This window comes from Xenopus laevis, chromosome 9_10L (genome assembly GCF_017654675.1).
Source record: "Xenopus laevis strain J_2021 chromosome 9_10L, Xenopus_laevis_v10.1, whole genome shotgun sequence".
NCBI lineage: Eukaryota > Metazoa > Chordata > Amphibia > Anura > Pipidae > Xenopus > Xenopus laevis.
This window is the reverse complement of record NC_054387.1, coordinates 7,742,825-7,754,670: the sequence shown is the minus strand read 5'-3', so window position 1 is coordinate 7,754,670 and position 11,846 is coordinate 7,742,825. Positions and strand designations below refer to the sequence as shown.

The window sequence follows — 11,846 nt, the reverse complement described above, 5'->3', positions numbered from 1 at the left end:
TGAGACAGTGAGTTAGCAGGGGCGGTACTTGCTTATTCCAAACGAGATAGGCGTGCCATAGGAGGCGGGACGGGACGAGCAAGGCCCCGCCTTCCTTCCCTGTCCGGGTGCAGCAGCTGAGGGAGAGTCAGTAATAGCCAGGCTCAAGGGGGGGGATATGGCTTCTATGGCCGCGGCGATCGCTGCCGCCCGCACCGCCTCTATGTCCGGCAACCGGCCCCTGGATGAGAAGGAGCGGAGTCGCTTCAACTACTTCTCGTCGCTCAACCCCATGGCCCGGAAGATCATGCAGGAGAAGGAGCGGCTGAAGCAGCGCTACGGGTCGGACTGGGATCGGATGGAGCCGCGGGAGCAGGAGGAGGCCATAGATCGGCACATGGTGGATCCGCAGCTCCGGGCTCGTTACGCGCTACACCGAGTCACTGGCGACTCCCAGCCGCTGCCCTGTTACCCCGTGCTCAAGCTCCACACCGGCCAGAAGGTGGTGCACTTCGGCGAGGAGGTAATTACCTTGGTGTGGCGCCCGGGGGATGCTGGGAGTTGTAGTGCGACTAGAACCCAATTGTGCTGCTGAATCAATCATAGCGGAATCGATCATAGCTGCTGCACAACCTCTTGCCCAGTGGGGGTGAATCGTTTTCTATAACAAACAATATGGTGACACTAGAGAAACCCCTTCCCCCAGGCCCAGTCTTATTGTTACTACTAGCCTTTACTTACCCTGTAGTTTTCATTTTATTCGATGTTGTAGAAGGGCTAATTCTAGGCACCTTTTCAATTGGTCTAAAGGTGGCCATACACGGGCCGATAAAAGCTGCTGACAGACCAAGTCAGCAGCTTATTGGCCCGTGTATGGGGCCCCCCCGACGGGCTTCCCCGATCGAGATCTGGCCAATCGGATGGGACAAAAAATCCAGGCGGCCGCATCTGTTTGTTGATGCTGTCCCGCGATCTGTCCTAGGGCTCACGATCGGATCAACCCAATATTGCCCACCCATATCGGAGAGAGATCCGCTCATTTGGCGACTTCACCAAACAAGCGGATCTCTCCGTGTATGGCCACCTTCAATATATATTAACTCTTTGCAGCTTTCAAATGGGAGGTCACTGACCCCATCTAAAAAAAAAAAACATCTGTATAAGGTGACAAATGTATTGTTACTCTTTTTATTCCTCCTCTTTCTACTCAGGTCACTAAACCCATCTAAAAAAACAAATGCTCTGTAAAGGTGGCCAAACAAGTGGATCTCTCCCCTATGCCCACATTGAAATGGGCGATATCGGGCTGATCCAATCGCGGGCCCTAGGGCCCAACAATCGTATCTTAATGCATCGAATACAGGCGGTCAGACGCATCAACGCACAGATGCAGCCGCGATCCGACGGGATTTTTTAACCTGCCCAATCCATCGCCCGTCTTTCTATTCAGCCCTCTCCTATTCCAGTCTCTTATTCAAATCAATGCATGGTTGCTAGGGTTATTTGGACCCCAGCAACCAGATGACTGAAATTGCAAACTGGAGAGATGCTGAATAAAAAGCGAAATAACTCCGAAACCTTTAATAATAATAAAAAAGGAAAACCAATTACAAATTGTCTCAGACTAGAGTCCTGCACAGGTCCATTTTTTGGAACCCGTACCTGCAATCTGCAGCCAGGACCCGTATTCTTACCCGCTTGGACTCGCTACCCGACCTTATCCGCAACCTGGACCCGCTGACCATCAAGGAGCAGGAAGTGCTGTCATTGTAAACCAGAAGTGACATCATCGGAAGTAGGCGTGATCAGGGAAAATAAAAAAGAGTAAAAATCGCTATTGAGAAGACCTGCGGCCGACCCGCGACCTGGTTTTTGCAGGTAACCCGCTGCAGGACTCTCTCAGAATATCAATCTCTACATTGTACTAAAAGTTCTCAAAGGTGAAGAACCCCTTTAAAAAAACAAAAAAACAATTAGAAATAAAAAAAGACCAAATGAAAGGATGCTTAAAATTAGCCGTTCTAGAACAGACAAACGTAAATTGAAAGGAAGCACCCAATTCAGCCACTGACGGGGGACAGATTTTGGGCTGAAAACATGTTCACACCAATAGGTGTAAGGAAAGTCTATCACAGACTCGAAGCATTGACAGAATGGGGCAGTTGGAGCATCTTTATGGGCGGGATTGTCCAGCTGAAGGCAGGCTGCTGTCAGGCACAGACGAGAGTTGAGAGGGTAGAATAGAATAGAGACGGTAGAGACAGTGGCAGACAATCTTCTGCTCAGGGGGCGGGGCTAAGGAGCATCACATGGAAATAAAGGGCAAATTGTTCTGGTGCCACTGACCCGCTCTTAATACATTGACGTTCCACTGACGTCTTCCTGATTCAACGGAGAAGCTCAGACAAGGGGGGTGACTAATGAAATGAGATCAGAGACACCCCCTGCCCAACAGAAGCCTCATTCTCTTATTGCGTTGGCGTCACTGGGCACACACAGTCGCCTTTGGGTGTTTAAAGGGGATATAAACCTCCCATAGTAGTATTGCTGGACTAGTTTGCAGCATTCTTCAACATATTCCCAAGGGATATCTCAGTAGGATGCAGAGAGGGATATTCTGAGACGATTTGCAATTGGTTTTCAATTTTTAATATTTGTGGTTTCTGAGTTATTTAGCTTTTTATTCAGCAGCTCTGCAATTTCAGCCATCTGGTTGCTGGGGTCCAAATTCCACTAGCAACCATGCATTGATTTGAATAAGAGACTGGAATATGAATAGGAGAGGCCTGAATAGAAAGATGAGGAATAAAAAGCAGCAATAACAATACATTTGTAGCCTTACAGAGCATTTGTTTTCAGATTGGGTCAGTGACCCCACCCCCATTATCTAAAAAGATCCAAATTACGGAATCTCCCATAGATTTATCCAAATAATCCAAAGTTTTTAAAACTGATTTCCTTTTTCTGTGTAATAATAAAACAGTCGCTTGTACTTGATCCCAACTAAGATATAATTAATCCTTATTGGAAGCAAAACCAGCCTATTGGGTTTACTTAATGTTTATATGATTTTCTAGTAGACTTAAGGTATGAGGATCCAAATTTTAGAAAGATCCCTTATCCGGAAAACACCAGGTCCAGAGTATTCTGGATAACGGGTCCCATACCGGTTTGCAGTAATGTAGTTGGTGTTCCTTCAGGCTTGATAATCCAATTACTCCCGCTACATTGTTTCAGAAGTCAGAACAAGTAGTAACTCCTTAGGGGGGGAAAGTCTGGGGCAGACCTATATCATTTCCATTGATGGGATTTTAATATTTCCACGGAAACCTGGATTTTGCAGGAAAATTCTTGGCAGCCGTGTCCCCCATAGATAACGACATGCTGGTGACACAGTCCAGCCACCCGGAAAAAATCTTTCTACTTCTCACTCCAGAATGGAATCCCTCTAAATCATTTTCTCAGGCTCCACTGGCTTCAATGAGCAGCATGGGAAGGGTTAAAGTGGTGGTTCACCTTTAAGTTAACTTTAATGTTATGGTCTATTCTAAGCAACTTTTCAATTGGTCTTCATTGTTTATTTTGTATAGTTTTTAATTATTTGCCTTCTTCCTCTTTGACTCTTTCCAGCTTTCAAATGGGGGTCACTGACCCAATCTAAAAAAACAAATGCTCTGTAAGGCCACAAATTTATTGTTATTGCTACTTTTTATTACTCCTCTTTCTATTCAGGTCTCTTCTATTCCCGTCTGTCAAATCAGTGCATGGTTGCTAGGGTAATTTGGACCCTAGCAACCAGCTGGCTGAAATTGCAAACTGGAGAGCTGCTGAATAAAAAGCTAAATAAGTCAAAACCCCAAGTAATAAAAAATGAAAACCAATTGCAAATTTTCTCAGAATATCCCTCTCTACATCATACTAAAGGTTTATTTAAAGGTGAATAACCCCTTTAACAACAGTTGAAGACCCCCAGAGTGGGACCCCCTTTATACAGCTCCCGCCTCGCACAGGGATCTGATATATATTTCAGGAAATAATGAAGAATGTGATGGAAAATTCCAGCTGCCTCTATAATATCAACACAAAACATGAGCCAATCATTCTTTACTTTGTATAAACACAACTGCAGCCAGATATTTATTTATATATATATATATAGAGAGAGAGAGAGAGAGAGAGAGAGAGAGAGAGAGAGAAGGTTGGGATGGGATTTAGAGGACATCTTTGCTTAAAGGGAATATATACCCACGCACTTCTTGGCATTTCTGCACTTTTTTTTTTGTTTTCATGATATTTGCAATTTTACACTGCTAATATTATGAATGTGTGATATGTACAGGCAATGGCTGGGCAGAAAACCAGGCCTCTTGTTGTGCTTTGGCTCAAGACAGTAATGGGTCAAGGTGCTGTCCACATTAGGATAAGAAACTACATTTACCGACCTGATTGTCATTATCCAGTGACATACAATGAACCTAATAGTCAATCTCCACTTACTTACACTGCCTTTGGTCAGATCCAAGTGCCCACTTGGATGTTCAGGTAATGCCACACTTCTCCTTTTCACCTGCCCTTGGATGACATCACTGCTGGGGTTATAATGATGTCACACTCTACTAAAAAATGTCACTTCTAGTTGTATGGTGTCCAGTGAGTTTCAGGTCATGTTATGAAGTCTCTTTATTCTCTTCCAGGACATCACTTGGCAGGATGAACACTCTGCTCCTTTCTCCTGGGAGACAAAAGTAAGTTTTATATAAAGTTATTTAATGATCAATTTGATTGGCTGGGAGCTTGGGATAATAACCGAGCACCAATCAGCTTTCCCTCGTTTACTCGTCTGCACAAGCGCTTCATTATTTAGACTGCAAATATATATATATATATATATATATATTTATTTTTTAATCTATATATGTTTATATGTATGAGATCCATTATCCGGAAACATATTATCCAGAAAGATCCAAATCTGGTAAGGCCCGTCTCCCATAGGTATCATTTTATCAAAATAATCCAAATTTTTAAAAATAATTTATTTTTTTTGTGTAAAAATAAAAGTCGCTTGTACTTGATCCCAACTAAGATATAATTAATCCTTATTGGAGGCAAAACAAGCCCATTGGCTTTATTTAATGTTTACATTGTTGTCTAGTAGACTTAAGGTATGAAGATCCAAATTACGGAAAGATCTGTTAACTGGAAAACTCCAGGTCCCGAGCATACTGGATAACAGGTCCCATTACCTGTATTATGAAAACCTAATAAGTTAATTGTATTTGCAGTTTCCTAGGATAAAGCGGTGTTACTTTTCACACTGTACTCCATTGATCCTGGAATTCTGAATTTCGGGGATTAAAAATGGCAGAATAGAAAAGGCTAAAACCCTTACAAGGTAGAGGTTATATAAAGACTTAAAGGAGAACCAAACCCTTTATATTAAAATCCCCTAACCATCATAGACCTCCTCCCTGCTTAGGTGTTACCCTAGGTAAATGCCCCTAACTCTTTACTTACCCCTCGTTGCAGATTCAGTGTATCGGAGTTCACGGGCGACATCTTTAAGGTTGAATCTGATGGACGTGTGTCTTTTTTTCAACCTAATTTACTATGTCAGAATAGAAGGACAAGTCATGAAAGTGTTAATTAACCCCAGTGAGTTCAGAGGTGCTCTTGTGCTTTCCAATCTCAGAGAGACTTTTCAGGTACAAGGAGTCGGATTCCTTCCCCCAGCTATTCTACATTCCTGCGGCTGTGCTTGTTACATAGCATGCATTCCTCTGCACTGAATAACATGTAAAAATAGTCTCCCCCTCCCGGCCCTCCTGAGCACAAAGGAACTGCTGGCCAATGGCTTCTCTTAATCAAGCGATATTTGCTGAGCCGACACATCCGATTTCTGTGCATAGAGATGGATGAAGTCCTTAATAAATTATATTTATTTTGGATTATACGGAGTCTTCAATGCCCCATGATACACTTCATATCACTAGTGCTGAACTACTCATCTCACCAACTACTGCCCATGATATAGTGTCTGTTGTGCAGGTATGGGACCTGTAATCCTGAATGCTCTGGACCTGGGGATTTCCGAATAATAGATCTTTCTGCTATTTGGATCTTCATCTACTAGAAAATCATGTAAATATGAAATAAAGCTGGTTTTGCTTCCAATAAGGATTGACTGTTTTATTATTACACAGAAAAAAAGAAATCATTTTAAACCTTTGGATAAAATGGAGTTTTCAAGAGGCTGCCTTTCTGTAATTGAGCTTTCTGGATAATGGGTTTGCAGATAACTAATACAATACCTGCACTGTTTCCGTCCAGGAAATGTTACTGAATTCCCCCCCAATAGCATGTATGTTAATTTTTCAGCTCCTAGGTTATGGGCCCAAAACTGCCTCTTTTCTTGTGTAAGCGGAAAATAATTGTTTTATCTGCCTTTGTGATCTCCCCAGCATTTCCAAATGTTTAATATTAATGTTTCTGCCTCTATTTAATACTGGAAAACTTTAACTCCCATGGCGTTGCTTCCTTTGCCTTAGTTCTTATCTGACTTGCTCTGCTGCTTAATCCAGCCATGGGCTTATAATACTGCTGTGAAGTAAAGATATATACTCTGTTATACAGATAGCTAGAATCTCAGCTGCCATAAAGCAGGACAGGACTGCTGCTTACAATGGGGATAAGATAGGATCTGTGCAGCCACTGGGACAGAATACTCTATTATACAGATAGCTAGAATCTCAGCTGCCATAAAGCAGGACAGGACTGCTGCTTACAATGGGGATAAGATAGGATCTGTGCAGTCACTGGGACAGAATGTTCTGTTATACAGATAGCTAGAATCTCAGCTGCCATAAAGCAGTGCAGGACTGCTGCTTACAATGGGGATCAGATAGGATCTGTGCAGCCACTGGGACAGAATGTTCTGTTATACAGATAGCTAGAATCTCAGCTGCCATAAAGCAGGACAAGACTGCTGCTTACAATGGGGATCAGATAGGATCTGTGCAGACACTGGGACAGAATGCTCTGTTATACAGATAGCTAGAATCTCAGCTGCCATAAAGCAGGACAAGACTGCTGCTTACAATGGGGATCAGATAGGATCTGTGCAGACACTGGGACAGAATGCTCTGTTATTCAGATAGCTAGAATCTCAGCCATAAAGCAGGACAGGACTGCTGCTTACAATACTCTGTTATATAGATGTACAGGTAGGTGGCTTTTCTGATGCGACTCTGTGCCCATCAGTCTGGCTCCATAAGTCACGTCAGACCTATAACATTTGCGCCTTTATGCCAAGAAAGGTTCTTTAGGTTAAAGGACAAGGAAAGGTTAAAATTAAGTCTGTTTTATTTGCTTCCTTTCTCTCCGCACGCTCCAGTCTTCCAAAGCTCTCCGTAGAAGTACAGTGACGTCACTGCATTGCTAGCAGTATTGCATTGCTAGTGTATTTACATTATTATTATGACATTTATATTTGATCAGCAGTTTGGTTTTGCATTACAGAGCCAGATGGATTTTAGCATTGCCTCCATGTCTATTCAAGATTGCGCCAGCACCCCAGCACAGGCCGAGCAGAAGCAAACCCCCAAACCCTCCGTCCCCAGCGTCCAGAATATTAAATCCCCTCTTGGAAACCAACAAGCCAAAGCAACGCCAGCTGGCAAGACCCTCAATTCCGACACCTCCACTCCAGTAAGAAAAGAAGAAGAGTCGGCCTTCTGGAAAATAAACTTGGAACGCTCGAAGATCGACGACTCTCAGTCCGAGTTCCCCTCGTTAACTCCGAGCCAGATCAAGTCTTTGGAAAAGGGAGAGAAGCCCCTTCCCAGTTACTGCAGGCAAGATTCCTTCCAGAAGGAAAAGGAAGAGGTCAAACCAGAGAAAACAGAGAAGCCTCCGGTGGTGACCAAGCAGCCAAAGACCACCAACTTCAGCCTGCCCTCTTTTAGTCTGGAGTCCAATAAAGCTCAGGCGAGTCGCCCATCTGTCAGCACTTTAGATGATGTCTTTCTCCCGGAGCCAGCAGTCCCACCACTGCCTGCCCCAGCACCCAAAGAACCGGAGCCTGAAGCAGCTGTCTCAACAGAACCTCAACTATTTTCACAGGTATGTGTATGTCCTACTGGAAACTAATTACATGAGGAGGTCGGGGGTCCTCAACCCTCAAGGTAGGCTGGAGCTTAGTACTTCTTGAAGGCAAAACAAACAGTTGTGAATTATCAATTATCACTATCAAGTCAGCTGAGACAAATAGAAGCCTACCTCCAATAGACTAAACCCTACCCCCAGTTGACATCACTCTACCTCCAGTTGACTTCACCCTACAAGTGCCTGTAAGTTCTCAGGGGAGAGAGAGATAACTGCTAAAGTCAGATTGCTATTGGTTAGAGCTGGCTTATACAGCCTGTCTGACTTGGAGTTGTTTAGATGTCCCAAGTGTGGAAGGCTGCCGGGGGGAAGTGAGAGTTATAGTTGGTAGGCCAAAGACTGGACTTTTCAGCTCAGGTAAGTTTAGGTGGCAGTAAAGGTGGCCATCGCCAAATGATCGAAGCTTTCTTCAATACGCCCACCTTGAGGTGGGCGATATTGGGCTGAGCCGAAGGCCCAATGATCGGATCACAACGTTGACCATACAGGCGGTCAAGGACCCCATTAACAAACTAATGCGGTTTTCAATCCAATTGGATTTTTAACCTGCCAGATCGACACCTGGCTGACTTTTGGCCAGATATCTATCAAGGAAGGCCCATTCAACGCCCAATAAGCTGCCGACTTCATCTGTCAGCAGCTTAAATCTGCTTGTGTATGGGGACCTTAAAGGGGAACTAAAGTCTAAAATAGAATAATGCTAGAAATGCTGTACTTTGTATACTAAACATAAACTTACTGCACCACAAGCCTAATCAAACAAATGATTTATGCTTTCAAAGTTGGCCACAGGGGGTCACCATCTTGTAACTGTTAAACATCTTTGCAAACCAAGACTGTGCACATGCTCAGTGTGGTCTGGGCTTCTGTTGTGAGGTTAAGTTTAGGGAGCGTCATAAATTATCAAAACAGCACAAGTCAAATAAATTCAGCCATAGAAGGCCATACAGCAAGACTGATTAATGATCAGAATATGCAGACTGCACTGGGTCTGTGGATACGAATCTCTACACGGTCGCCGGCTGCTCTACAGGGAAACAAACAAAGCTGCTAGAGTTCTGGGAAGTAAGGTGGGAGGCTCCCCCTGCCGTTTGAAAGTATGATCAGTTTCCCTGCAGAGCAGTTAGGGACCATCTGACGTTTCCTATCCGCAGCAGTCAGAGTAAATGAAGGGAGGATTTCACTGCATACAGTCAGGTTTCTTACAAAAACGGTACACATTTTTTATTCGAAGTATATTGGAGATAAGATTTCTTTTTTCTTTTTCAAATTGGATTTTATTTTTTTGCCTTTACATGTCCTTTAAGCACCAGGAGCTCCAGCACTCAGCTGGTAGGATCATTTCAGCAGTGGATATCCATGCACAGCTGGGCAACCCATTTCACATATGAAATGAAAAGACTAGAATCCTTCTCTTTGGAGCCCATGTATTGAACGGCCTTTTATTTCCCCTTTACAGATCAATACGAGCAGCGCCCTGCTGAAGACCGGGTTTGACTTTCTAGACAACTGGTAACGACGAGGGCACCCTGCTGAAGGGCAGCTATCGATTGATGTCTGGGGCTCTGCAACCTTTCTATTCCTCCAGCTCCTGACACAGGGCTTTGTGCAACTGTACCCTTGCTTCTGTCTACTCTTTGTGTTCCAATATGAAATTGTAAGTCTTGTTTATGGTAAGGTCAAGCTTTTTAGAGGGTATAAGTGCCATGTTACATAGTCATTTTGAAGACGGACAAACTAATATTGTTTCTTTAAACTGTGTGTGTGGCCCTATGATTTTTTTAAAATTTCTTGGGCTTTCCTGCATCTGTCTGTATTTACATAAGGATCCCAGCAGAGGGCATGCGGTTCTATGGACCTCCTCCAAACAAGGTTGACAATCAATCATTGATATTGACAGTTATACACGCAAGCACCTGCTACATTTTCCATTGGCCGGGATATTTCCATAGAGATTTCTCAGAGATGTAATCAACACTCCATATAGTACAGGGTCTTCATTCTTCATGAAGGTAAAATGGAGACGGCTGCATACAGGGTGAGTTTCACAAGTGAAGAACACCAGGTTGCATTAACCTGTGTAAAACAGGTGACAGGACTGTTGCCTGAACCACTGTGTTGATGTATGGCTTCCTCTTGATCGGGGTTGGCCAGGAACCCCCAAAAACACATGTTGATGTAGAGCATCTGCCCAATAACTGCATGCAGCAATGGTTGCCTCTTGTTCTAGGTTGGCCAATAACCCCAAGCACATACAGATGAAGATCATTTCCTCAATCACGGCATGGCCTCCTCTTTTCTGGCTTGGCCAAAAACTCCAAGTACGTTCTTATGGATGCCATGATTTGGCCGGTCACCTCTGGTGTGGTGGTGTCCTATCCAGGAGGCTTCCTCTGGGACCTCCTCTTGATCTGAGTTGGCCAGGAACCCCCAAAAACATGTGTTGAAGTAGGCCATCTGCCCAATCACTACATGGATAGTCACCTCTTTTTCTAGGTTGGCCAATAACCCCAAGCACATGAAGGCCATCTCCTTTATCACTGTAGGACCTCCTTTTGATCTGGTTTCACCAGTAACCTCAATCACAGGCTGATGGGAGGCCTCCTCTTTTCTGGCTTGGCCAAGAATTCCAAGCTTCCCTGTGGCAGTGGCCTTAGAATACTATAGTATGAGCACCCATTGCTATCACACTGCTTGTTCTAGAGCACATTGAGATATTGCTACGTGCAGAGATATTTTAGCTTAGTAACTATTGCATTAGGGAAATTCATGGGCAGGAAGAGAAATTCCTTTGCCAAAGCACAAAAAAAAAAGAAGCATTTATTTATTCATTAGATGAAGGCAGACAAAGGTCACATTTAGCTGTATACGAAGCAACATTTTGCATTGTGCTGCCATTGTGATCACAAATTAAATCTCATTGTGTATCATTCCCATTGGCAGGTGCAAGTAAGTGGAGATTTATATAGCAATGGCAAACAATGCGCTATTCTTCGACGACTAGAAACACTATACAAAGGACCCTTTATTTATGTTCACATTCCCCTTATTCTTATTGGATACCTTAAGCAGTGAATACTCGTTTTCCGAAGTTGCCTCACGAGGAAACTTCGGGCGACTTCGGAAATCAAAGCAATCCGAGTGCCATCCAGCCAGTGATTTACATTCTCGCCGGCAGGAGGCAGTTTGGAGAGATTAGTCGCCCCGAAGAGAAAAGATTTGTCGCCGGGCGACTAATCTAAAGGACAGAGACAAGATACAGGTATGGGATCCATTATCCAGAATGCTCAGGACCTGGGTTTTTTTTTGCATATTTGATCTTTCCATAATTTGGATCTTCATACCTTAAATCTACTAGAAAATCATGTAAACATGAAATAAACCCAGTAGGCTGGTTTTGCTTACAATAAGGATTAATTATATCTTAGTTGGGATCAAGTACAAGCGACTGTTTTATTATTACACAGAAAAAGAAAATCCTTTTTAATCATTTGAATTATTTTATTATAGGGATGCACCGAATCCACTATTTTGGATTTGGCCGAACCGAATCCTAATTTGCAAAAGCAAATTCTAATTATGCACCGAATCCACTATTTTGAATTCGGCCGAATCCTAATTATGCATATGCAAATTGGGGGTGGGAAGGGAAAAACATTACTTCCTTGTTTTGTGACAAAAAGTCACGCAATTTCCCTCTCCGA

At 43.5% G+C, this 11,846-nt stretch overlaps 1 protein-coding gene across 1 annotated transcript; it reads left to right on the top strand.

The window, feature by feature from the left end:
• Window positions 1-14: 14 nt before the first annotated feature.
• XB996620.L (provisional ortholog of chromosome 1 open reading frame 198 L homeolog) lies at window positions 15-11,052 on the top strand. The gene is made up of 4 exons (XM_018234894.2): window positions 15-502; window positions 4,674-4,724; window positions 7,498-8,100; window positions 9,602-11,052. Exons 1-4 carry the CDS (start codon window positions 158-160, stop codon window positions 9,656-9,658), a joined length of 1,056 nt encoding a protein of 351 aa, XP_018090383.1. The 5' UTR covers window positions 15-157; the 3' UTR covers window positions 9,659-11,052.
• The last annotated feature ends 794 nt before the right edge of the window (window positions 11,053-11,846 follow it).

Bases quoted from the DNA above. Each gene is read 5' to 3' on its own strand.
- XB996620.L (XM_018234894.2), top strand. From the start codon at position 158: ATGGCTTCTATGGCCGCGGCGATCGCTGCCGCCCGCACCGCCTCTATG. The intron at 4,725-7,497 runs GTAAGTTTTATA...TTTGCATTACAG, and splicing joins CTTTCTCCTGGGAGACAAAA to AGCCAGATGGATTTTAGCAT. The intron at 8,101-9,601 runs GTATGTGTATGT...TCCCCTTTACAG, and splicing joins AACCTCAACTATTTTCACAG to ATCAATACGAGCAGCGCCCT.